This window comes from Tauraco erythrolophus, chromosome 14 (assembly GCF_009769465.1).
Source record: "Tauraco erythrolophus isolate bTauEry1 chromosome 14, bTauEry1.pri, whole genome shotgun sequence".
Lineage (NCBI taxonomy): Eukaryota > Metazoa > Chordata > Aves > Musophagiformes > Musophagidae > Tauraco > Tauraco erythrolophus.
This window is the reverse complement of record NC_141478.1, coordinates 9428031-9455181: the sequence shown is the minus strand read 5'-3', so window position 1 is coordinate 9455181 and position 27151 is coordinate 9428031. Positions and strand designations below refer to the sequence as shown.

General features: G+C 43.3%; 1 protein-coding gene across 1 annotated transcript; it reads left to right on the top strand.

Moving 5' to 3' along the window:
• Nucleotides 1–2912: 2912 nt before the first annotated feature.
• Nucleotides 2913–26531, top strand: MTHFS (methenyltetrahydrofolate synthetase). The gene is made up of 3 exons (XM_086620509.1): nt 2913–3056; nt 6380–6644; nt 26225–26531. Exons 1-3 carry the CDS (start codon nt 2913–2915, stop codon nt 26446–26448), a joined length of 633 nt encoding a protein of 210 aa, XP_086476635.1. The 3' UTR covers nt 26449–26531.
• The last annotated feature ends 620 nt before the right edge of the window (nt 26532–27151 follow it).

The following is a 27151-nucleotide window of genomic DNA, read 5'->3' as shown; positions in this document are numbered from 1 at the left end:
AATAAATGGACCTGCCATTCATGCATAATCTAGATATTGCCACAAGCTTCATTGCTAAGCTTTCCTCCAAGCAATATCGAGAAAATAATTTTCTTCCACAATTTGTTTTTAATTTATTTGTATTTATTTTGACTAAATACAATGCTTACCATGCTATCCTAATTGTCACACCTGAAGACGAGATCCCTCCGAAGAGGAATCAACACAGCATCTATGCAGCAATTCAAGTCACCTTTTCCAGGCAGGACTGCTTCGAGAGAGAGATCATTCTCCACATCCAGACAGCTCTTGGAATCTGTGTTGCACCTCCATGAAAGGACATTGTGTTACTGAAATACAATCCAATGGGTTAAGAAACAAGTTTTAATGTCATTTGTTTTGTAAATGAAATACTACTGTAATGCATTTTATTGCAACCTTCATATAAGCAAAAGGTGGGGAGGGAGTCTGTGAAGAAAAAGGTAATTCTAACTCCAGTGTAAAAGTGGGTACAAGTTACTGACACAGACTAAGCAATTTTTATGGGAAGAACGATTTGTGGAAGCTAGCAACTTAAAAATGTGCACTCACTTACTGTTACTGCAATGGTATGTGTTTCTTTGTTGCATTTTTTTAATTGCTCATATCTACAGTGAATGTTCTTTTGAATTTGTGTAGTCATCTGGCTGAACTTTTTTTTAAACTAGATGTTTCAAAGTAGGCAAGTACAAAATATTTTTTAAATGAGAAATTTGTGTAAATACACTAATATTTTTGGAAAATACATTAAAAGATGTATTTTAAAGACTTATGACTGGTCTCATTTCTTTCAGAAAAATTGTAAGATAGGAAAAGGTCTACCTAAGTAAGATAACTCTTAGAAAAGCTATCACAGTGCTGCTGGAGAATCCAAGTAGTATACAGGTTTGACCTGAATTCCATGGACGTCAAGACTTTAATTTTCTGCAGTCCTTCTTACGTATTACCTGGTAGTTTGTATAAGAAACAAACAGCTTGTGGCAAAATAAATGAACTGGATCAGCTCTGATGCCAGTAATTAGTGTTCTGGGATACACTGCAAAACTCAGAAAATTCACAAGTAGGACCTAACAGACTTCCAGGCTTTTATAGTCTGGGGCAACTATTGTTTTGACTTAAATAGTTCTTCAAAAATTCTTTCTAGAAGGGTTTTCTTCAGCTGTAGTGACTCTCCTACATTAGGAGTACATAAGGCTGAGTTTAAACGCTCTTCTTCTTCTGCAGACGTGTTGGGAGGTGAACCGAACTGAGGCAGCAGTTGCCTGTGGCACACAACAGCATTACTCTCTGAGGCAAATCCTCTAGACAATCCAGGCTTTGTGATACCGGGAGAATGAAGCAGTCTCCATCTGGTAATGGGTTCTCCACCTTTCATCTCAATGTAAGAAATTTTTTACAGGAAGAATAATAATTTTCTGGAACAACCTCCCCAGGGACATGGTAGAGTCCCCATCGCTGGAGGTTTTCAAGATGAGATTGGGCAGGGTGCTAAATAATGTCATCTAGGCTCCACGAAAGGTTGGATCAGATGATCTTTTGAGGTCCCTTCCAACCTGGGCTGTTCTGTGATTCTATAGTGTAACTGAGTGGGTTTAACTACAAAACAAACAGATGATAACATTTGCTAGAATCTGTATTGCTCCCTCTCCCTCCCCAGTGAAAACAATGAATATTATTTAGCATGTATAGCAGGACTTCTGAGATAAACTTTTATTGCTCTTGAAGAAAAGATGGCAGTATCTTGAGGGCAAGGGGCAGCTAAAAGAAAACGTCCACCCCCAGAACAGCTATGAAAGTTCCTCTCAGAAATTACATTTTAAAACATATTTTGACACATTTACTTCTTTTCAGTCTTAGTCTTCATGATAAGAACAGTAATTCTTATTTAGTTCCTTTTCGTGCGCTATTGTAAGCACGTATTGTAGTGGCTAACACCAGTCTATTAATACCAAGTTCACTTCCTTTTACAATAACCTAGTAACCTAACTGGGGCGTACAATTTTTCAATTAAATCTAAAAGGCTAACCTCGCCTTTTCAAAATCTAGGTGACACAGTAACTGTAGAACTTGCCTTCATGGTAAGGCCTGGCTTTAAACAAAGGAAGCTTGGATCATTAACAGTCCAGTGGGCTCCAGATTATCTTCACCAGGACAAAAACTCCATTTGCTCTGCACTTAAGAGCAAGAAAAGCAGTTACGAGATGTACCGCCTAGATTCTAAACATAAGATGTACGAAAACCATAGGGCTATTAGTTAAGTCTTACAAAACAGCTTCCTTCACTGTCATGAAGTTATCTACACATGACACCGAGCGGTGTCCCGCGTCCTGGGGCACTGCTGCTCAAGGGATCCCTACAGCCGTCAGGCACTACCCAGGAGAACACAACACTTTCTAGAGCAAAAGACGAGCTCAAAGAGCTGCAGAGTGGGACAGCAGATGACGTCATCAATGCACACAGCAGCTAAACTGAGACGTCATTTGTGCCACAGCCCCTGTGCACTTCCCTCCAGGACACCCATATGGCCCAGGCCAGCGGTGGGCACTGCAGGGAGATGAAACCGTTTGGTCGGCAGTGGTAAAACATCCCGCCGAAATGTAATTTCCCTTTTACATCCGAATTAGGAAAGGGGAAATTCTTTGTAATCTACGCCAGACCAAAAAGTCAAGGGGGTTGGAAGGGCCCGGGCTGCCCCTCCAGCACCCCGACGGGCGGCCGGTGGCCAGGGCCAGGGGCCGATAGCGGCCACCCACGCCCCGGAGGAGCGGCCCCGCGGTCGGCGGGCACCCGGCGAGCGCGGCCCGGCGGCGGCCCTTCCCCCGGAGCCCTGCCCGGCAGCGCCGCCGCCGCCCCCGCGGCCCGCCCGCGCCGCCGCGGCCGCGCTCACTCGGCGCATGGAGCCGCCAAGGGAGGGCGGCGAGATGGCGGCGGCCGCGCTGCGGGCCGCCAAGCGGGCGCTGCGAGGGGAGCTGCGGCGGCGGCTGCGGGCGCTGGGCGCGGCGGAGAAGCAGCGCCAGTCCCGCCTGCTCAGTCGCCAGGTGGGTGCGGGCCGCGGCCCCGGGGCCGCACGGCGGCCGCCGAGACGAGCGGGCCCGGGGGCGGGGGGGGAGCCGAGGCCCCGCGCTGGGGACCCGCCGGGGCTTTCCGGGCCCCGCCGGGGGCCGGCGCGGTGACTCGGGGGCCGGCGCGCTCCTCGGCCGCTGCCCCGAGCGGGAGCGGCGGCGGGAGCTCCGCCTCGCCCCCGCCTGCCCCGCTCATCGCGCCGGATGTACGCCGGGGCCCGGCGCCGGCGGCTCTGCCGTGGTCGGTGACAGCCATCATCCCGTTAAAGCCGTGAAACGAGGCGGTCTGCCGTGCCCCCCGGCGCGGCGGGGCTCCTGGTGTGTGCGCGGGGGGTTTCTCTCCAGTGGGTCACATCGGGCTGGCTCTACGGCCAGCTCCTGGCCATTGCGTATAAAAATTTAGCAGCTGTCGTCATTTGGCCTTTTGTTTAACTGGCTGTCGTTCCCCTTCTATGTCTTTCAGTGGTATTTCTTCCATGCAATTTTATTTCTAATATAATTTTTACTATTTAAAGGATATCAAGCAGGGCTTACCTAACTGTTATCCTAGCACAGCACGATATTGACATGTACTTTCGAAATGTCCTGTCTGCGTTTCGATTACAAAATTTTTATATAGATGTATTTTATCATTTTAATAAACGCAATAAAATTTTATTTTGCAGTCACTGCGTGTAATAGAGAACAGTCCTCCTTTTTTTTTGCAGCACCAGCGGGTACTTCTAGACGATCTACATTTATATTGTTATTTTTCTGCCAGAGGAGCTCATGAAGACATGGCAGCACAGAAACTTTAGGTCGTAACAAGTTTAACTGGCACTCATGTAACCTTTTTTTTCATTGGGTATGTTTTTTTTTTAAAAAAAAAGCAATCCTGCTATCATGATAATGCATTTTAGTAATCACACATCCTAGACTTAAATCTCTCAATTTTTAGAAAATACTGCCATGCATCCTTTCCAAAAATGCAGAGTCCTCTGCCAACTTTATAAGCACCTAGCCCATGTAATACCGAATTTTTAGGAGCCCTCAGCCTTTTTCTAACTGCAGCTGATAAACCCAGCAACAGAGCACTCATTTCTGCCAGTGAGAGCACACAAAGATAAAGCTTTTGTTTTGCTTAAAAGAAGACATAGGGAAATATGACCTATAAATTGATGTTATCTGGCCATTTCAATAATCTGACATGAATTTAAGATCCCGAGCTTGCTTGAGACAGAGTGTCAGAAAGTAGAGTCAGCTTCTTTATGGGGAGGGTAATACAGCAGACATGAAGAAATTTTTGAAAATGCTGAGAAAATATTTGGAGCAGTACAAGGCCGAAAATGTAGCTTTATAACATGTATCAGTGCTTGCATTTAATGAAAGTGAGTAAGTTATTTTATAGCACCTGAACAACATTTGTAGTTGTAAAATTTCATCTCAAAATGATGAAATTTAAATTCAAAGTAAAATTGGTTCACAGGCTGACCTAGCCACTAGTATTTAATTAGCTTCTGGATGATTATTCTTTTTTAATGTTTATGTTCATGATTAAAGTCATGCTGTTTGCATGCTCTGACTCTGCAAAAACAGCTTCAGCTGGTGAACAAAGGGCAAATAATATTTGGTAAGTGTGGAAAATGTGTCACTCTTCTCAGAAACTGCTCCGAGTCATAGTTCTTCACAGTTCTGAAAACATCTGAAATTGTGTCTTCCTGCTAGCATGTGGTTTTACATCTTCAACCTCATTTTTTTCTATACGGCATAATCAACGTGTTCCTGGACCCATCGAAGCAGATTGGACCTATGTGGTGCCCAGCACCACTTTGAAAAGTGTCTGGATTTCTCTCTTCCCCAAACCCTTGAGAAGCCTCAACATGAAGCACAGGCATTGTCTGGAGTCTGCAATTTGCCTAAATAGTCTGTTCTTTCAAACAAAGGCTGCCACGGAGATTCTGTTGTTTAAGAGCTTAATCACTTAGTTGGAAAAATCTGTATTTAAGGTTGGGCAAATTACAAAAGGAAGTAAAATATGGTTTTGAATTGTTAAGACGTTTCTATGGCCAAGCAACACACTACCATATTTCGGTCTGGAGTGTTTCTTTTATTCTTTTGCCTTACAAAAATATATCCATCCTCTGAATATTTCACCTGGGCTTTTAACGGCTGTGCTGGAAAGAAATCAAAAAAGGGAGTGAGAACTGTATCTCAACTTGGATAGCAGCATTTATCTCTCCAAACAGGGCCAGGGCAAAGGCTAAAGCTCAGAAGAGCGAGTTACCCTGCAGTTATGCAAACGCAAAGCAGAGGATTTGGTGCTCTCCGTTCCATAGATAAGCACAGTTTCTCAATTGTCTGATATTTTGGACAGATTTTTGCAAGTGTGTAGAAAAAGAGTAAATCACATTTAAGTAAGAAGGGACACATTTGTATTTGTTTTGTCCAAACAAAATATGTAAGGTACTAGAGAATAAGAAGGCAAGCTTTTAAAAACCACCTCTCAAATTTTAATGTGAAATTCAATCTGGAATGGGGCAGAGACGTAGTGAGGTATGAATCTGTGAATGCTTTTTCACCATATAAGCATTTTTTATTTTCTTTCCTATATTCAGACTTTTCTAAGCCCAGCACAGGGAACCTCGTGAAAATCAAAAAAACAGCAAGGCCATCTTTCCTTCAAGCTCTGAAAAACGTGAAGTAATAAGATCACCTATTAGAAGCAGGTGATGTTTGAAGTCATGTATCTAAACTTGCTGTAGGGAAGGCATTTCCGTTTAAAAAAAGAAAGAAGGACTTGGTCTTGGAAGACATTGTGCTCTGCAGTCATCTGCTCTGATGCTAATTTTCTTTTGAGTTATTATCATTGATGCACTTCTCATTGTACCTCGGCCCAGATGAGAGATGCAGTATATAAAAAGGATGGAAGAAAAGGAATGCAAAAACCTCCCGTCTTGCATAAGCTGGTAGTTCTGACCTACAGTATCTTTCTCCAGTGGTGATGGGCATTGGAGGATGTCCACACTATGTGGCATGAATATTCAAATGATCAGGAGATTGTCTCCAAAGTTGCTTCTTTCTTGCCCAAACCTCTGTTACAATGTTTTGTTCACTGGCTGCAAAAATTTGCCTATTTTGATTTTGCTGATGATAGAAATGTTGGAGTAGGGAACAAAGTTGGTTTGTTCTCTTTATGATGTGTGGTAGTTTGTATCGCTACCCTTTTCAATGGATATTTTGCTCCAATGGTGTGTTTAATTAAAGTAAGTCAATCTTTTAATAAACTGTTCATCAACTGATTACATCAATTTCCCATGTAGGTGATTTGCCATCCCAAGTACCAAGAATCCAAAAGAATTGCAATCTTTCTGAGCATGCCAGATGAAATCCAGACAGAAGAAATCATTAAGGACATTTTTAAGCAAGGCAAAGAGTGTTTCATCCCACGTTACAAGCCTGACAGCAATCACATGGACATGCTGAAGTTATCATCCGCCGAAGACATTTCTTCACTCGCTTTGACATCCTGGAATATTCTTCAGCCGAGTGATGATGACAGTGCACGAGAGGAGGCTCTTGCTGGTGGTGAGTATTGTCTCCCCGCGGTGTGGGGTTGTTGAGCAGCAGTAGCCTGTAGTCCAGCAGGAAATAACTTGATAGCAAGAGTTAAATGAAATGTTAGGCTTTGGTTTTATATGTCCTAGAGGTGCTTAAGTCAATGTAAGCAGATGCTACTTTGTCTTGGCTGTTTTCCTCTGCCCTGTGCCACCCTTGTGATACACCAGCAGGGCAGGAACAAGACTGCACAGTTGATCCAGCTGAAGGAAACCCACCCCTCCAGATAAATCAACTCCCTTATCTGGTTCATGGACATCCTCAGTGCAGACTCAGCAAGCATAACATAGAGGCTCGTGGAGGAGATGGGCTTGCCGGGAGTGGCTTGGGCTGCCACTGAAAGTCATAGGGGATTCTCTCTGAGAACTTCAGTTTGTACTGCCTGAAAGGTAGGGAATTTTTGAGGTGATGCCTGTAGGCTGACGTAAGAATTTTCTAAAATCTTTGACCCTGCAAACTGTATTGCATGGATGAATCACAGTGCTGATATGGAGCCTGCCCATGCAGAACAGCTCTCCGGACTGAGACCTTAGACTGAAAATAAAAGGACTTTCTTGTAGGCCTGGATGAATATTGCTGAGTCTTTTTCATCATTATTCTCTCACATTTTTATTTTGACCGTATAATTCTGTCTCAAACACTGGTTTCTTCATAGGGTTGAAAAGTGAAAAGTTTGTTTAGATCTAGCTAGTGGCATGTGTGTTCTGGTCCCAAAATAACCTCTCTCTTTCTTAACCTAAAATTCCCCAACTTCTACAGACTTGTAAACAAACTTTCTTTTTTCTGTGTCTGCATTCATTGTTTACATTCTTTTTGTAAATGCATTAATATCTTTGTGAAACATCTGCAGAAACGTTTAATATTGCTAATGGAAAACTCGTGTTGAACTCATGCTTGAAACCTCAGTCTGGCAGAATTTTCTCTAGGTGGAAATTCACCATGCAGACAGCTTCCACACCTCACAGACTCACCAGCTTTTTAATGCTTGATAAAGGAACATAACATTTATATTCCTCTGGTTGGTTGAACTTGGGTTTGTATTTGCTTTGGGATGCCAATGTACTTTCCCAGAACATTTCACTGTGTTTGTTTGTCTTTTATGTTCAATCTCTACCTCTTTCCCAATTCAGAATCCTTTTTGTGTCCCCATCTTAGCTAGCAAGGGATTTCATTTCTTCATACAACCTTCTTTACATTTAATATTTGGCACTGTTACTTGTTTTCTTAATTTTTGTCAGCAATTTGTGTATTTTGATGGGATTTAGAGGCTTTTGAAGGTAACTCTTAAAATGTCCAGGGTTCTGTTGACTGAGCTTAGTTAAGGCACTTGGGACAAGCTTTTGTACTATTGATGAGGTGCTGCTAATTGAATTTAACAAGTCTGTTACAGCGATCACAGAGTAAACACACAACAGTTTTAGTTGTGATGGGAGCAAGGACTACCTGCTGTAGAGTGCACTGAGATGTACCTGTTGGGGACAGTCCAGGCAGTGGAGATGGGGGAAGGCAAGAGCAAGCTTTGGTACCTGGTTAGTTCTTGAGCTGCTGTTTCGTTCCTTGCACTGAGATATGGTTATGGGCAGAGAGCAATGCCAAAAGAGCTACTGCAGTCTACAGAGAGATGCCAAGAGAGCTACAACCAGCAGTTGTAACAACTGGTGTATGTCCACATCAGGCTTGTTCTGCCCAAAGCTCGATTTTAGTCTGTTTGTACTCAGTAACTTAGGAATAATTCAGTTTGAATTGCAAGTCAGACCTTGTTCCTGTATCCTTGGACAGTTTTTGTAGATTAGAGAATAAGTTTAGGGTTTTTTCACTATTGTATAATCACACTCCTCCCACCTCCCAGTTTGTCTCCACAGAAACCCACACTGCATCTCTATGTGTCCTTACATTCTTTTTGCTGTATTTTTTGTGTGAGCTGTTACATTTTTTGAACTTGGGTACTGTTGCTCACCAGCCCAGGCTACAGCTCCAAGAATGTCATTGCATCTCCCACAGCCAGGAGGAAATGGCCCACCTTTTGTAGGCAGGGTCTACACCTTAATTAGGAAATTCAATCAATTCAATCCAGCTGGGCATTCTGGGCAATAGCCACAGTTGCAATAGCTATAATTCCCCCTTTTGTTTTACCAGTTTTTGTTTTTAAAGGAAGGTGAAGGCTTTACAGTGAGCAGAGACCCAGTCCATTCATTCCAACTCCAGCACACTTCCCTTCCGTGAGAGCATCACATCAGAGCTTGCAGCTTTACCTTCTTTACCAAAGGACTTTCACTCCGGCCCTGGCTCCAGCTCTGGCTACTCTGGCTCCAGCGAGGGAGTCACAGTCTTCAGGGTCTCTCAGACATATCACATCAGGGTCACCAGTTGCTGCTCACCAGCCCAGACTGCAGCTCCAAGAATGCCATTACATCTCCCACAACCAAGAGGAAATGGCCCACCTTTTGTAGGCAGGGTCTAAACCTTAATTAGGAAATTCAATCAATTCAATCCAGCTGGGCAATCTGGGCACTAGCCACAGTTGCAATAGCCATAGGGTACATTTGCAGGAATGCAAATTGCCTTGCTACTACATCCATCCTCCATTGTTGGAATTATGCATAGATGAAACATTTATCTCTGTGATGTTATCAAATACTGTGGTGATCTGAGGCATTTACATTGTTATACGGAGATAACATGGTTTTATATTAGTAGTGTTCCCATTGCTGGCATAAGTTGCTATGTAATTTCCAAGAAATACCCTGCAGGTACATAAATAAGTCATGTCATTTCTGAGTGTATTCATTTTGCATGACAAAAAGCTTAAATTCACACTGTCCTTAAAACTTCAGGCACGGTTGTTGTGAAGAATAGCTCAAATATAAGACTAGATATAATTTTTGCATAGAGTTTGCCAGTCTTAGGTAGCACTTAAAGGCAGTGTTGAATCGACATGAACCCCTCCTTTTGGAGACAGTCCTTCTTCTGTTGTATCAGAGTTTACCCATTTTCGTCTTGGCAGTACGCCACATTACACCTTATTGACATAAAAATCACTGCAGTTTTGGTAGCAGAGAGTCTGTCAACTTCTCTACTATGCACGGGTGACAGTAACTCATACAAAAAGTTGCTTTCTTTAAGCTAAATGGGCACAGTAACAGAAAGAACAGGGTGGAGGCAGTTCAGATATTTTGTTTGGAGTAGGGGTGTATGTAGGTGCATGACACTGTTGGTTTCCAGCTATACCTGCTGAAAGAATTAGACAACTTCTGACAGTGGTACAATTTCTTAATAGGAACCAATTCCCATTTGTATCCTGGCCCATCAGAAGTATAAACGTGCACCAGTATCGGGTTTTGCCGAAGGTAATACTTTTGGTGAAAGTTCAGGCAGATTGCAGTAATTGTTTACAGGAGTGTAGATGCCTTGCACAACTTTGGAAGGAGTAAATCAGATAAAACCATGCTCCCTGTTTGCTTTTTATCATAACTCCTACAGAAATTTAAAGGACACTTCCCCAGCAGCTCTAATTTCAATGTGGTTTAGCGAGGCGGTGTGATTCAGCGGGCTGGACATGGGTTTCCTCATTTGTAATGTTATTTATTACTTAAACCTGCGCTGAGAACTATGGGTAAAAAGCTAAGTTATTCCTCTGGAAAAGAGATTATGAGTACTGGGACTCAAAAAAAAAAAAAAAAAGAAAAGGCTGGATTGAGTATCTCCATATGCTAAAATTCTTGGAGGGGGCTTCTTTAAAGGGAGGCAGGTGGCCAACTCTGGACGGAGAGATCTCATCTGGAATTTTGGACCTGAGCAGATATTATGCTTAAATGTTCATAACTGAACTGAACTACTGACTAGCAGTTGAAGGTGTACAATAAATTATAGACAACTTTTAAAATATTCACCTGGGTGATGAGGAGCGGGTTTTTGGCCTAGATTTTTTTCTTTGATGCGAAATGAACAGTTACTAGAAACTATGGCTCTCAGTCTGCTTACTCTAAGGGATTGTGAGGTGCTCTCCTAAGAAATGCAAGAAACAGGACTATGTACAAATTTAATTCAGCCTCTTTATCTGCCCCGATCTTTAAGTACATTGTTACATAGTCCTTGCTCATTGACTCTAAACCCATTCAAAAATGAACCCAGATACAATGGTCTGGGCTTTCCAAGACGCAGAAGATGAACACTGCTCGCTGTTAATGAATGCCACTAACAAGTACACATTTGCTTTCTCTCTGTTAGAGCTGCAGGCCTTTTTTACCGTGCATCCTTCAAATCTTGGTACGGAGACGGAGGTCTTCATTTCTGTATGGGCTCTTCATCACTACAACCTTCAATGACTTAAAGATATTAACTGGTATTTGCTGATGGAGAAGCAGCAGAGGCTTGGGATCCTGGTTCCAGTCTGCGTGGTGCAGAGGAGCTGCCCCCAGTGAACAGAGACTCGTCTGCTTGTTTTTCTAAACATAGAATCATAGAATCATGGAATGGTTTGTGTTGGAAAGGACCTTAAAGTTCAGCTAGTTCCAACCCCCCTGCCATGGTGTCGTGGTTTTAGGCTGATCCAGCAACTGGGAGGAAGTTTTCAACCTAACCCACGACACATGGGCAGGGACACCTTCCACTAGATCAGGTTGCTCAAAGCCTCACCCAACCTGGCCTTGGACGCTTCTAGGGATGGGGCATCCACAGCTTCTCTGGCCAACCTGTTCCAGTGCCTCACCACCCTCAGAGTGAAGAATTTCTTCCTTTTATCAAATCTAAATCTGCCCTCTTTTAGTTTAAATCCATTTCCCCTTGTCCTACCACTGCATGCTCTTGCAAACATTACGGCTTCTTCTCCATTCCCTCCAAAATGATAATTTCCCAGACTTGTCTCATCCTTGGGTTAGAACACCTTTTCCAAGCTTTAATTTCTCTGCCACCATAATGCCCCTTTCCATCCTTCAGCTCTTTGCCCAGCCTATCTGAATCTCCCTCTCCAAGTGTCCTTCTCTGGCCTCTCTCACCATATTCTCCATTCCTCCTGCTCTCAGTCCTAGCCTGTCATTTCAAGGGCAGCTGGGCCAACATAAATAGCTTACCTCAGCCAAAAGGGAGGAGGTCATGTGCTTTGTCTTCTTTCATTTGTCCGCTTCCAGACATACAAGATTCCCCGTCCCGGTTTACTCATTTCCTTCCCCACTGCACTGGCTTCTTTCTCTTTTTCATTGGCTTAGAAAAACTCTTCCTTCGCTAAATAGTACTTCTTGTTCTAAACAGTACAAAACACATAGTTTTGTGATTGTTTCTTTTGGGCAGTGCATGATTAAATAAACTGCTGCCCTCTCTTCTCCTCTTGGTTCCCACCCCTGCTCTCCTTTGCCAAGACAGATGCCCCTGCAACTGTGTTGGGAGCTATACTGGGAAACCAGTCTTGGTTAGAAGTAACCCAGCACCGATAAAAGGCTCTTCTTCTCTCAGACAGGGCCACCACGCAGATTTGGACTGATGCAACTGAAGGGCTGGTAGGAAGCTGGTGATGAGGGGTTGCATAAACGGGTGGCATGCCAAAAAAAAAACCTTAGTGAAACTTCAGTCCTCGTTTCCTTCCATGTTTCGGTTCCCAGTCTAGCTCCAGTCAGCGGGACTAGGAGCAGCCACTGAAACAAAAGTCCTGCAGAGTCCTTGCAGGTTTTAAAACATTTACAACATTCTATAAGCCCAGCTCAGATGTATTTGAACAGGGCTAAAGCCACATCATTGACACAGAGGGTGCTATGAGCAAGGTTCCAAGTTCGTGCCTCAAAGTGTGGAGCAACTGAGCTTTCCCCATGGTTGTTTTTTGCTAGCTTTGTTCTTAGAAACCAGTGAGCCATTTTGCCTGAAATAAAAGAAACATAACTGCCCCCGCAGTTTGGCATAAATGCCCAAGCTGAAAAATGTCAGCATCTTGTATAATGGAGAATGCTGGGTAGTCTGCTTCTGCTCTTCTAAAGCATAATGTGTATTTGCTCTCAGAAATGAATGTGTCAAGAACTGGACTTCTATTTTGTAATTTAGTTTGGAGACTTGCAGCATTTTCAGTACTGGAAATTTTGGTGGCCTACCAATCACAGTATTTGTGTGGTAACTTCAAGATAATTAGTGAAATGTTAACTAGGTAATTCACACTTTAAATAACAGTATACTTTGTTATTAATAATAAGGAAAGATCCACATTTCAAACAAAGGGGGGAAATACTACCGTATGTCTAGCAGCAACTTCCTGCAGCTTTGTTTCCACATAACTCTTTAGATGTTGGCTTTTGAGGCTAGCGTAGTTATGTCTTTCTGCCTTTACAACTTCCAAAACACTTTGAGACTTACTGTAGCATAAATTACAACATAAATAACAATTCTGGTAGCAGAAACAGACAGGGACAGCTTACCTGCGTGGATTGTGTTTGGTTCATAAGGGCTATTTATGCCGGGATGCATGACCCTCTTGCAAGGAAAATGCTGGCTACCTCTAGGCTACAATTCCAAGCAACCTCAAGTAGTTTGAAATTATTCCTGAGTGACCATTAGCCCTATTTTAAACTTTGTCATTGGGATCTGCCCTGCAGGAACATTTTAGTCCACAGAAGCTCTTTGTCACCTGTCTTTAAACTCCTGCTGTTTATTCATGCATTCAAAGAGGCTACGTTTGCTGCCAGGACTGATGGCCTTGTGATGCCATCAGTATTCTTAGTTATTCCAAATTTTAGCACAGTTCTTTACAAGAGCGACTGAAGTGGTGGCAATACAGTCTTAAGAGGAATAGGTTTAACTTACAGCTGCAAAATAAAATGGGATGTAAAGAAAAGATGACAACTTGCCCCCCCCCCAAAAAGAAGATGCACCAGAAATGGGAGGGTTTTGAAATATGATGCACATTAGAGTTTGGAAATAAAAAACAATATAAGGAGAAAATGCTGTTGTGAAGCACAGGGAAGGACTGATAAGCAACTTCAGCTCCATTAGATGTTGTGTAGCATAACGGGACTGTACATGAAGGCGTAACGGGACTGTACAAAATGATGCTAATCATTCTGAAAAAGGACGTGTAGTAAATAGTGCTCAGGGATAACTGTGAATATTTAAATGAGATATATGCAGATTGGAATGTATCTGGAATAAATGACATACAGGTATGTGAGAAGCAGAGATGTTAAATATTACTGCTTAGGAAAACACCAAAAAAAAAAGCCCCAAACAAGATTGTAAAGTGATTGAGGGTACTATTAGAATTTCTTTTCCTCTGGGAGACTTGATTAAAACTTACAGTACAATACATGTCCAGGGATAGATTATAATTTAAAATCTTTTTACAATGGTCATAAAAAAGAAAACCTGAGAGCATGGCACGAAACAAAATTGAAAATCGAGACTTAGCTCTTAATGTAATTTATTTTTTAATGAAATGATTTAAAGTTTGGAATGAACTTCTGCTTGGAGACAATAAGCCATAGTATTTTGATATGCATAGGGAGAACAAATTCAGTGCAAGTGAGGCATTTACATTCTGGTGCTGAGTCTGCTTGTGGAGAGAGGATGCTTCCCCCCACATGGGGCAGGATCGCAGCACCGGCCGTACAATCCAGCGTCTCACAACTTGTAGCTCTGTAGCAATAACTGAACTTTGGTCCTACCTCTGCAGCTGCAGTCCCCGGCTTATCCCTTTACAAACGGGTTCTGGTTTCTCTGTACCTGTGGGCATTTGGAACGTTGCTCTAAGCATCTGATATAATTTCATTAAGCCCTTGGCTCCGCTGCCTTCTGACAGCTGTGAGTTGTACTGGTTAGTTAGCTGTAATGTGAAATACGATGTTCCTTATTATGTTAATATTATATTATGTTCCTATGCTGTGTGAAATATTATGTTCCTAGTATTCATTTTAAATTTTCTTTTCTCAGTTCAAGTGATACCTCATTCTTCTATGATGAGAAGTAAATAAGGATGTTTGATTTAGTTTCTTTTATTATTCATTGTTTGGTTAAACCTGTATTATATCAATTGTGTTTTTTTCTATCAGACTTTGTCCATTTTCTTATTCTCATATAGAAGCTGTTCTAGATCTGTAAGAGTTCCAGCCATTACTCTTTCAACCTTTGCAATCTCTCTAATGTTGTTTTGGAGAAAAGGTGGTTGAGAGAACATTTTATGCCCAGGTAAAAAATACATATAATGGCACTGTAGAAGTTAAATTTTTTTTGTATATACCATAACACTGCTTTTCGAATCAGCTCACTGGGCAGATCTTCTTTACTGGTTTCCACATAGGTATCCTGCAACAATGTGCCGTTACCAAAATACCTGTTTCAGTATTAAAGATCCATTTAATAATTTTACATTATTCTATGTAGCATGTCCTGTAACAGATAGAGCTAGGGAAATACTTGCTTGGAAATAAAATATTTCAGGTGTTGGACCCAGCTGTGATAGCAACTGTTTCCCTCAGGGTTTTTCTGCGTCCCAGCCTTCAGTTGAAAGATGTTGGTCTCCATCCGGTGCTGGGGTTGCTCTCCCCTGCAGCTGGAGTCTGCCCTTCCCCTTCATGTCTGCAGCAGCTTCCACAACTCTCTGAAGCACCTTAATAACAATCAGCACCCGATTTCCTAGGCGAATGCAGACACTTTAAGCTGAGCTTCTCCCAATGCTTCTGTTCAGAAGCAGGTATGAAGTGATTACAGAGATCTCTTTCTTTGAAAAGCTTTTGAAAAAATGTTCTGGAATGCAAAAGTTGATGTGTTTACGTGGCATCACTTTGAAACGCCCTTTGGTGTCCTTATGTCTTGAATTTCCTTGGTGCAGACTAAACCATGAACGCTGCGTGGTTTAATTTTCGTATCGCCTGTGCCAGGGTATCCTGCAGTGAACCTGGAGGGCTGAGAGCTCTGGAACACTACAGCTTTTTGCTTTCATAAGGTTCATTAAGGCTTTAAAAGAGTGCTTTTCCTTGTAATCATCTTAAGTGTCACATTCATGTTTGCCTTCTTGCAGAAAACATTGTCCTTGCACTCAGCGAAACAACTAAAAAGATTACTTCTGCTGTGATCAATTGAAGTTCAAAGAGAAGTGAAAGCAACATAGGCAAGGACTTTACATTCACTGCAAGTGACTCTCAAGTATTTTGTTTCAAAGAGGGCTAATTTTGCTACAGTGAGTGTGAACAGTAGCATTGTCATTTTCTTCCTACTGTTTCCTAGAGACAGGAGTCTCTCAAAAGCAAATGAGAGGTTAGGCTCATTTCTGGAGTGTGGCATGAGTCTGTACAACAAACTCTTACGGGGAAATGCAAACATGCAACTATCTCTGGCTGCCGTAATTAATCCAAACAGACATTTTTGTCTCCCTTTATTTTCATTTTTGGAAAGGAAGAGCCAGCACCAAGCTCATCTCAGTGCCTTTCTGCACATAATCTGGGCAATCTGGAGAACAGGAGAGGAAGCTTTTTCCTGCTGCCAACCTGTGTATGGTAATGTGGATGGAAGACGGGGTTTGGTGAGACAGCTGAGCCGGCTGGTGCCAGAAGAGCCAGTCCTGCTGCCTTTTTCTTGCTTCCAGCTCAGTGATCCCATCGTCCTCCCAACCCCAGCGCCTTCTCCAGTACTCACCACTGAGCAGATTCAGCTCATGAATCTGGCAGAAAATTACTACTTTTTTTTCCTTTCTTTTTCCTAGGATTGGTCTTCTGCCAGCTTAGTGGGCTATTAAATCTGGTCAGCACTTTTCCAGCTACAACAGATTTGTCTTCCTGGCACCGTTAATCCCCACTGTCCTTGCTGAGATTGAAAATACACTGTCATTTCCCCTGTACGGTGGGAAATTCCTTGGACCTGGCCGAGAGCCACTGGCTTTCAGGGAGCAGGAGACTCACGCCGCTGTTTCACGGTATGAGGGTAGCTCTTGGTCTTCATGTTTGGCATCGTAACTGGACTCGGTTCCTGCTTGCGCTGGCTATTGCACGTGTGAAATGGGAATCAGTTTTTGGGGTGTAGATGGAGGGCAAATTCCTGTCCAGGAGTGACATGAAGCCCTTTGCCGGCAGGTGTCAGCATTCCATATGTTTACTATGGAGCACTGGTGTCATTTAGGCTGTTTTCTTATAATTAAAATCTCATCCAGGCGTTATACTTGCACACACAGGAGAACAAGTGCTCCAGCCTAACGTTTCCAAAAAATCATGGATTGGAGTGAGGGAAGTGGAGGATTCCAGGGAGAGTCGGGTTTTTTAAGCTGTGCAAGCTTCAAAAGATAAAATAAAATCTTGTGATGGAAGAAGCGGGATTTCTCACCTGTTGTGGTGTTAACATGTTTGGCACTAACAGCGAAGGTGCCATCACCTCCAAACCAGCTGACTCCAGGTGTTCAATAAATCCTGCCTGTGAGCATGCCTGATGTTCCCATCAAGCGGTGTAACTCCTTACAGGCATCAGGTTTAGACACTGACGGAGAAGTTGATGTCTTAACTGTTCATACTTCACAAGCAATTCTGCATATTTTGCGATAGGCTGTCTGCTGAGTGAGTCAAAGGGCGTTGGAAATACTGATAGCAGTGCACTATGCATTGAAAAAAAATCCCCAAATGATTCACTTCTGTCATAATTTGATTTGAAAATATCCCGACAGCAGCATGCAAAAGACGACCAAGAGTGAAGAAATGAAGTAGTGCACACGTTCAGATAAACACTATGGGAAGCGTAGCTGATAAGATCTTAAAGAATTTCATGTAAAAACACAGAGATACAGAAAGATTTTTGTACTTTAGGCTGCAGCAATGTTATGACAATCCTGACATAAACAGTTCAAGCACCAATGCCTTGTGAGTCTCTAAAGGAGCAGATTTGCAGTCAGCATTTGCTGATTTAACAAGATGTGTTGATGTGCTGTAAAGTGGCTCTAATGCCGTTTGTCCTCTCTTTGGAGTCACTCCGTGGTACATCTTGTTTCAGAGTATTTCGATGCTTTAAGATCACAGGAGAACCCAGGTGCAAGCCTTTGAACCAGACATTTTCCACTGCCCATGTTTTCCCAATCAGCCTGTCCTAACTCTGCTCACATATCTGAATATCGTAAGCAGATAAATAATTTTTCAGAGACTGATAGCTAAAGTGTTTCCTTTACTCTGAATTTGCAAAACCAGACGTTTTTGTAGGTGGCATTGAGCGATTATGGTTTATTTATGGGGCTTACGTAGACTTGATGAATAATAGCGAAATAGAAAAGTACTTGTTCAAATTTTCTTTTAAGTAGACATTTGGCAAATTCTGAAAATGAGACACTAGACCTCAGCTGACTGTAAGTTAAACCTCAGGGGAAATGAGTGTGATGGTTACAGCCTCACACAGTCTTCCTACGTTGTGAAACCAGCTAGAATTCGAACACAAGCCTGAGCCTTATACACTGGCTTCCCTGATGCCACATGAAGGGATATGTATTTGTGGAGCAGGATAGGTTGGTTTGTGCAGGGCTGACCTACTACAGCTGATGCCATGTGGTGCACCTTTCAAAAGCTAAATTGATAAGATTTCGTTTTAAATGGATTCAAAATAGGGTGTTTGCTTGGTCGCAGCTTGGTAGCACGGGAGCTGATCAAACGGCTTTATTAGTGTGTTTTGCAGGTTTAATAACGGCAGAGTGGCTGCCACTCCATTGTTTTAAACCTGTTTGACTGATGGCTATCATGTAGCTTCTCGGCGAGAAGTATGAATATTTTATTATGCTGTAGTGCAGAAGGGCAAGTGCGAACTGTGGAGACCAATGTTTCATGCTGATGCGAAGCACTGACATGGATGAGTAGACAGTTAAACGCTGAGTTGCTCAGTGCTTGTTTGTAGATTCTGCTGATGGTTCTATTTTCTGCAAAATATTTTATTGGAGTGATAACAGAAGCTGTCTCAGTCATGCTAGTGGACCAATTACCTGGGGCATGTGGATTGCAGAGGAGGTAGTCTGCTTGGCATCCGTATGGATGTAAAAGGTAGATTGGTGCACGTGGATGTGGGTAGAAAGATTTTTAGAAGACAAAAGGACACAAAACCTTCCTGGTGCCTGCAATTCCCATCCACAAATAGGAATGAAAATAAAGCAAATGATCACTCCATGTGTTGAAAGCATTTCTCCCTGATGGGATGAGCATTAGACTTGAGGGCCTCACAGCATGCCCTATAACAGGAGATTGTGGATAGAGCCCATGGGATTTGGATGTGATACTTTCACTTTTGATTCCTGTGCTTGGCTATGCTGGATATAAAGTGAGCATCTCTCTGGCTTTTCTTGTAAAGCAGCAGATGTCTATGAATAGTTAGGAAGCAGTGAGTCCTGGTGAAGTGCTGTGCTACTGCACAATTACAGATGTGCACACAGGGGAAACACCTGGAGGAAAAGCTACTGACTGCGGTTTAAAGTGAGCTGTTTTTTCAATCTAATATGAAACATGACTTTTAGTCCTGTTAGGTAACTGTTTGGGATCATAAGGAGACTACAAAGTGAGCGCTGTAGAAAAACACTAGAGGAGAGCTGTTTACAAACAACCAACAACAAATATTTGCAAGATAAAAGACTTAATTTTTCTCGCTTGTGTCAGTAACTCGGGATATTTTCCGTGTAGTTCCCAAGGTCAGTGCAGAAGGGAATCAGTGGGGCAGTGCTGATACACAGTAACTGAGGCTCTGATCCTCTGCGTTGTAGCTTAGGTTTCCAAGAAGATGAGGATCCATGCTGAGCTTCTGATATTGATTTTCAAAGGCTGTATCATGTGAGCAAATAGGAATTATCAGATAAAAGTTTCCTTTGTCAGATAAAAGTTTCATTTCTTTTTAAGGGATTGTATTTACATTTTAGCAGACGGGCTGGGGCAAAGTTAGGCAATGTAACTGTTTATGTGTGCGATCCCCTGCGTTACCGGAAGAAGTCAGCATGACTGTTTCTGGATGAATGACTTTTTTTCAAATGTTTATCAATTGCCGCAAAGGGTAACGTTTTTGTCTCCTTGCTCATTTGATTGGGGATATAACAGTATCTGGCTTCTCCAGAGCTTTGTCAGTATAAGGAGTTGGTTTCTTCTGGAAGCAATCCCAGCCCTTCCAGGAGCCACACACCTTGGTAGGATCTGGATTAAACCTGTAATAAACAGATTTGACATTTCCCTTTTTGACCTTATACCAAGGCAAGTGTGTAATAGCAGAGATGCTGCGCTTGAAACCAAGGGCAGGTTTTTTCCAAAGGGTAGAAAACTTTTATCTGGAAGGAAGTACCAAGCTGTTAGCAACCTCAGGATCTGTGTGAGGGGCACCCCAGGCATTCTACGGACGAGGATTAGCACTAGTCGTAAAAGGGAAGGGATTTGTTTTGCTGCAGCATAATTGAAATATTTACATCTGTGGAGTTGTTTTCCCTGAGGTCTGGTGCTTAACCCAGACCACAGTGTTAGGTGCTGTGTAAATACAGAACAAGATGATGATCTGTGCCCTATAGAGTATATGTTGAGCAGCTAACACCTACCCAAGAGACCTAACTATGCTGATGCTGACAATAGTTAAAGTTACAGTAACAACTCTGTCATTAATTAGAACTTTCTGAGTTATTCCAACTCCTTGGCTCATACCCTACATGTCACCAAGACTGATACTTTAAGTGTTAGGATCAAGTGATTAATTTTTTCTTCTGTGCCAGAGTCGCAGATACAGAGGCAGCAGATGGTTACTGCACCCTTTCTGTTCTGAAAAGTAAGGTTTTCCTGCTGAAGGGTTGGATTATTTTTCTCCATTGTGGTCCTTGGAAAAGGACCGAAATGAGCTTTCACTCCTTGTCAATGAACAGCTTTCAAATATTTGTCAGCTCCACAGCGGTTGTGCATAGGCTGAGCTGACATTGTCTATGGCATGCATAGCACCATAGACACTCCTTTCCTTTAAACAGAAAGCTGTTCTTGTCCTGGTTCTTCTGGTCCTGCATCTTCTGTAAGCATTTAAATCAGAGCAAAGCAGGAGGAGTCCCTGACTACCACTGCAGCGCGAGCTGTGCGTGGAAAAACCCCAACCACTGAAAAGCTCGTTCTCGCCCGAGGTACCAGGCTGGGAGGATGAAGCCATCCTTGTGGGGACATCGTAAATGATGCACCAACTTCTGTGCTTCAGGGAGAAGCTGAAACTGCACAGCTGCTGCTGTCGGATCAGCAGCGGTGGCGTACAGAGCTGATTGCTGCCCACCCCTCGCAGGCTCCAGCTCAGAAGGCGTCCGTGCTGTGCGCATGATTTTTGCAAGCACGTTGCCGTTCTTTGCAGGGACACAGGAGCTGCTGCACCTCGGCCTCTGCCTCATCCCCTTTTAAGTGCTTTGGAGGTGAGGATCAAAACAGTCCCAGCACCCACTTTGATGGGTCTCAGGCGCTTTGCTGTGTTCACAGAGCAAGTGGCGGCAAGGGATGAGAAGGTGGGATGACAGAGTACTTTGGTTTCATCTTCCATTAGTACTATCTAGCTGTGCAGGGGGAGAGGAATGACCCCACATGGCAGGTGGCAGCGGGCTGATGGAGCCCCTTCAAACCTGAGAGGAGAGGGGTCATGCTGGCTGCTCCTTCTGAGGGCAGGACAAGTCCCCGGCAGTCTTCACACGACCTGTGTCTGTGCAGTTTGATGGACTCTTCTGTAATTAACCATTGTCAAGAACACTTCTGAAAATGCCGTCTGGCATTTCAAATAGGAACATCAGATTAAGAAGAAGAGAGGTAATGAGGTGCAAGGAGAAAATCCTTCCCTGGGGAACAAATCAAACCTGATATCATCATGAAGGGTAATGAGAAATGCACTGCCGAACTCGGGAGATTCACCGCAGCTGCCTGGAGGAAGCGAAACCCTGTATTCCTATTTAAAACACCAGAGAGGGGATGCTAACGTTCTGGTCTGCTGGTTAAACTGGGGGACGTGCAGCTTGCACACCTGCCCTTTGCGTGTAGTTTTGCCACATGTTTCCTGAGTCCTTGGGCAAGTCATTTCACTTCTCTGTGACATAAGCCATGTCTCCATCGATGTATGCAAGTCAGTGCAAGCAGAAGGTGCCTGTACACCCACATGGCAGGTTCTGAAGTTATGACTGCATCTACGCTGCTAAATAACACAGGGCTAAGTGGCACAGGCTAGTCCTGTCCACACTGCACAGAACTTGGCCTGTCTCTTCTTTTATTGGTCTCACACGGTGCCTCTGTGGTCCCAAGGCAATACTGCTTTTTTTAATCTCTTCCCCAGTTTGTGGCGTCTTTAATAACATGAGGCCTTATGGCAAACCATCACAGCAGTGTTTTGTAGCATTGGTTTAAGGATTTGTGTTGCAGATTCTGGCACATGGCAGGAAAGCCTGTGTCTGTGTCTGGAGGAGCAAAACCAGTTTTGTTGGTGTAGGAGGACTGCCCAGGGTGGAAGGATCCAGACCTGGACTCCTGTGTCTTTACTGGCCATGGGAATCCTGTCCCCTGGAGCAGGCGTGGGTGTCACTGGGACCAGCTGTGCCAGACAGTGTACTGACAATTAAACTGTATTGACCACCTGTGATCCTGTAAATCAATTTGTTTTCTGGTCCTGCTGTATCTAGCAGTGTAAGTGGAACCTGTGTGGCCATGTCAGCATGGATGTATGCCCACACTGATAGATGTCAGGGTTTATTATTTCACGCATGGTGCTACACATTGAAGGAGCTGTGGCCACAAGAGCTCATGTCATAGATACAGCAAGTATTAGGTGACTGTCACTGTAATTGCCAACCTTACTGGGACACCCAGTATCTTAATTAAGGCATATAAGCATTGATATTTTCTACATAGAAGCTGGAGCAATACGTTGTTGCTCAAGACAGAGTTTTCAGCCTTTTCAACCTTTAGCAACTTGCAGACCACATGCCAGTATACCAAGAGAAGCACAGATTACCTATAGCAAAAGACTCTTGACTTTGGGCGTGCTTTCCTGGGGTCCTGGCACGTAGTCACAGGACTCTCAGGGATCCAAGAACCACCAGTTAACAACTACAGACACATGGGGGACAGCGCACATTACAAGGAGAGGGACAGAAGCAGGTGGCAAATGCGAGACGTCCCTTAGAGTGTTTTTTGAAGCACCAAAAACTGATACGGTGTTTGATGCCGAAGTACCTGCTCTGTCTTCCCAGGGACGCAGATGCCATTTAACACAGCGGTCTGTGGGAGCAACAGCAGTAGGATGCGAGAACAGAGCAAGGCTGTGGGGCATCCTGAGTGGCAACTGGTGGCCCTGGGGGGCTGGAAGAGCCTGGGAGCATGAGGGACCCATGGCAAGAGGGGTGAGATGTTCTTCCCCTCACCTGCCATCCTGTTGTTGTACGCTCACTGCTGATAGTAATCTTATGTGTCTGCAATCTTGGTCTCATCTGTGTCTGCAATCTTGGTCTCATCTGTGTGTCACCTCTCATCCTGTGACAGCTTTTCCCCCGTGCTGCCGCAGGCACCGCAAGAGGTTTTGTTGCTCCCCAAGTTACGTGGTGGGGAAGTGTTTTCTCCGTGCAGCTCTCTGCTATTCATTCTAGCTCCCAGGGTAGGATTTGGGGCTAACGCTGCTCTAACTGCCTTCGGGCTCCCCACAGGGTAACTGAGTCGTTTTTCTACCAACAGTCTGGCTTGGCATTTTATTTAAGTCTTGTGCGGTGTGAGACGCATGGATATCAGACAGCGCGTTGTGAGTCAGAGCAGAGACATTGGTATTGCAGAGCTCCAGTGGAAGAAAAATGTAAGGGTAACTACTACAGTATTCACAGCGTCATTTTTCATATTGAGATTTGCACAGTCTTATTCAGCACAAAAAAATCCATAATGGTAGAGGAACTGACTCATTGAAACAGACTCTGTTTCTCCAGAGTACCCAGAAGAAAACATGGTGCTTTAATACGTCTGAATTCAATCGAGTGTGCCCTGTGCTATCAGCTAGACTACATAGAAAATATCTTTCTTCCCGGTACTGTTCCTGCTGGTTCCCTCTTTCCTTAGTGCTTCTTCCCCTGACTTGTCTTCTTCCTGTCTGTAATACAGATGTAAGGAGAAATGGCACCTTTTTACTCTGCAGATTTGCCCCTTGTGTGCGTTCTTACCGGCCAACAGTAGTGACTGCAGATGTCTCCTGCTTTTTGCCATGACAGTCACACAAAGTGAAAACAGCTAAAAAAAAAAAAGGTAAGGCAGAGTGTGTTTCTTTCCGTGCACCATCAGAGTTTGCCACATGTTGGTTTCTGGGCCACCTGAATAGCTGTGCAAAGCCAATGTGAGGCAGATGATGGAGAGGGGAAGTAGTGAGCACAGGAGTAACATGGGGAGGATTTGACCTGCAGGATCTGCTCCTGACCATGCTAATGGGAAGAAGATCAGCCGGTGTCTAGGTGGTAGTCCTGACAATTGGCAAATACGTATTTGTACTTGCAACCTGAGGAGATGTGGCTTGGTACCTTCAACATGATGTACATGGTAATACCATAAAAATGGCATCTCTTTTCAAGGGAGCCCATACTTCTGCCCTCGTGCCTGTTTTCCTCTTTGTTTGCCACTTGCCATTTGTCTGTCCTATGAGTCAAAAGTTGACTGCAGTGTGGTAAAACACTCAGGTTCCCTTTTTTTCAGCCAGTAATGTTCTGTGGTCTGCCCTTTGGCTAATTCCCTCCTCCTTCTCTCCTGACCTCTTCAAAAAAAACATGCTTCTTATCTGTATGATGCCAGATTTGTGAGATTGATCTTCTCCCAGCATCTCACACTGTGTTGCCTCGCATATTTTATATCTATGTTCTAATTAAGTCATCAGGTCATGGCGGATGGGTGTTCACGTGAGTGACTCTTCTTTAAATGATGAACATTGGAAGGAAATCTCCAGGATCCTGGGAACTGCATGCAAATGAGTTGGTCTTATGAAAAATTTTAACATACTCTTCCTGGCTGAGTTGGGATTCCCAGGAAACTGAAAAACTCTGCTTAGCTCTGGCTCTTCCAGTACATGCTCCCACACATCTCCCTGAATGTTGGGCATCATTCCTCAGCTAGTTGTAGTGAGAGCAGCTCAATCCAAAATGGCAGGAGAGAGTAGGTTTGGACATAGGAAAAGCAGCAAAATACCTGACACATCCTAGCCCTGCTGAAGGAGCAGAAGCTAGCCATAGAAACGCTGCTCAAGCCCAAGTACCATTCCTGTAAGACGGAAGAAGCAGTGGACTGAGACTTGATATTTGCTTTCTTTCCAAACTCGTGTCAGCCGTGGTTTAGCCTTCACTGGCTTTCCACTACTGTTCCTGCCCTTCTCTCCTTAAGTACCTGTCTGCTACAGCAGCGAGTAATGAAAGACTTTCTTTGCGTTGTGAAACTAGTAAGCGGGATGTTCCTGGATTCAGCGGTCAGTACCAGGCCAGCCAAGCCCATTTGTTCAGAGGATATCCTTGCAAGACTTCTCACGCCAAACGGACGAGCCTTGCATAAGTAATGGGAGCCCGCCCGCTGGCTGCCCCCGTGCCTGGCAGTCGCTCAGCGTGGCAGCCGGTTTCTTTTGCCTACCTGGCAGTGATGTGAATCAACTCCTGAAACAAGTAGGCAGCCGGGTGTAAATTGTCGCTGGCTACCTGGCATGAGGCCATTCCACATCCATTCACAGAGCATGAATAAAGCAAGGAAAAGCGCTTAGCTGACCTTGTGTTTTCCTCAGGAGCTGCTTGGGGGGGGTCTTTTGTCAGGGCTTCACCAGCCGGTGGGGTCTGTTTTGTCCAGATGATTGGCAGCTTATGCAGCTTGTTTCAGTTTTTTAACTGATGTGGAATTCCAACGAAGTGCAATCTCAGAAGAGTCTTGGAGAACCCATACATTCCTCCAGAAGGAGGGATATTGAGGGCAGGCAAGCAGAATGACTGTGTGTGCTGCCCGAGCAACAGCGAAAATTGCTCGAGACTCAGGAAGAAAGTCCTTTGGGAGGAGAGGAACCTGACATTGCGAAGAGACAAGACTTCAAATCTTGATCTTGTTATAAGAGGGCAAATACCCACTTTCAGAATATGTTGTATTCAAGGCTCTTTGGTTTTGGGAGGTTGGATGAAGATTCATGACATCTTACAGTTACGTCAAGAGGACATGCTCGATCTGTCTCTTATGCATCTTTTAATTCTTTTTTCCTTTTCTATTTTGTGTCTGATGTTGAAGTTCATTTGATTTTCTGATTCCTCCAGCATTTAATTTCCCTGAGTTCAATCTCTGCCTGGATTTAGAGTCATAATCATTAGTATTTGGAAGTGTGGGGTTAAAAAGATAAAATAAATTTGCTGTAAGATAGGGTTTTTTCCATCTAGCTTTTCAAGGTCTAATTATTTTGGAGCTGATCTAGTATGCAATTGCTAAGTTGAAAATGTAAATTTACAGGTTTAGTATTCAAAGTATTTTTCATCTGATCAAAGAGAGGAAAGCATTTTACAAAACACAAAGCTTGCATTTTCGCAAATGTCTGAAGTCATGTGGATGTAGTCAAGCCATCAGGAAATCCACAGTGCATCCACTAATGTTTATTTCATTTTTCTACAGGGGGTCTTGACCTTATCTTCATGCCAGGCCTTGGATTTGACAAAAAAGGCAACAGATTGGGAAGAGGGAAAGGATATTATGATACCTATCTTGAAAGATGCATGAAACATCCCACTGGAAAGCCTTACACGATTGCCTTGGCTTTTAGGGAACAGATTTGTGAATCAGTGCCTGTGGCAGAAAATGATGTCCGAGTGGATGAAATCCTTTATGAAGACTGCTGAAAGTGTCTTGATACCAGCCCTTCAGAGTGACGAACCAAAGACATCAGATCCATCAATCATGACTTTTAATAATCATATATGACTTTAGAAGCAATAAAATACACTGTGTTTGAACAAAAAAAACACCAAACCACAGTGTAAATGTGTTAATAGTGAGGATTGCATTGATTTGCTTCTAATTAGCAAATATTTGTTGTGAATTCTTATTCTAGAATCAATAGAAACAAGAATGGGTGACTGTTAATTACAGTAAGGACCATTTCTTATCATCATACTTTTGATGAACAAGCTACTTGGTACTTCACAGTTTTATTATTCCAGTGAACTGTCTACCAATTCAGTTCTTGATCCATTCTGGAATCAGATACTTGTTATGGTAAAAGTTCTTAGTACTTAAATGTTATATGCATCCCTGCGCAAAACAAGAAAATGCCAGATAACTCCTATAGTAAGCTGGGCAAAAAATAGCGTTTGGAAAAAGGCCTTAACTGATTTTAGTGTATATGATAATTTTGACTGTTTACTTGGCTCCTTGAAGTTGTCTTAAAATAAAAGGGGTGTTTGTTAATAAAAAAGGTTCATCTCCATAGCTTTGGTATATGCTTCTTTTCTTCATCTGAATATAAGATTGTAACGTGGTCTAAAATGCAATCAGCAAGTTCTCTTATTCAAAATTACTTTAAATTCTATAATTTTGTACATG

Bases quoted from the DNA above. Each gene is read 5' to 3' on its own strand.
- MTHFS (XM_086620509.1), top strand. From the start codon at position 2,913: ATGGAGCCGCCAAGGGAGGGCGGCGAGATGGCGGCGGCCGCGCTGCGG. The intron at 3,057-6,379 runs GTGGGTGCGGGC...TTTCCCATGTAG, and splicing joins CCCGCCTGCTCAGTCGCCAG to GTGATTTGCCATCCCAAGTA. The intron at 6,645-26,224 runs GTGAGTATTGTC...ATTTTTCTACAG, and splicing joins AGAGGAGGCTCTTGCTGGTG to GGGGTCTTGACCTTATCTTC.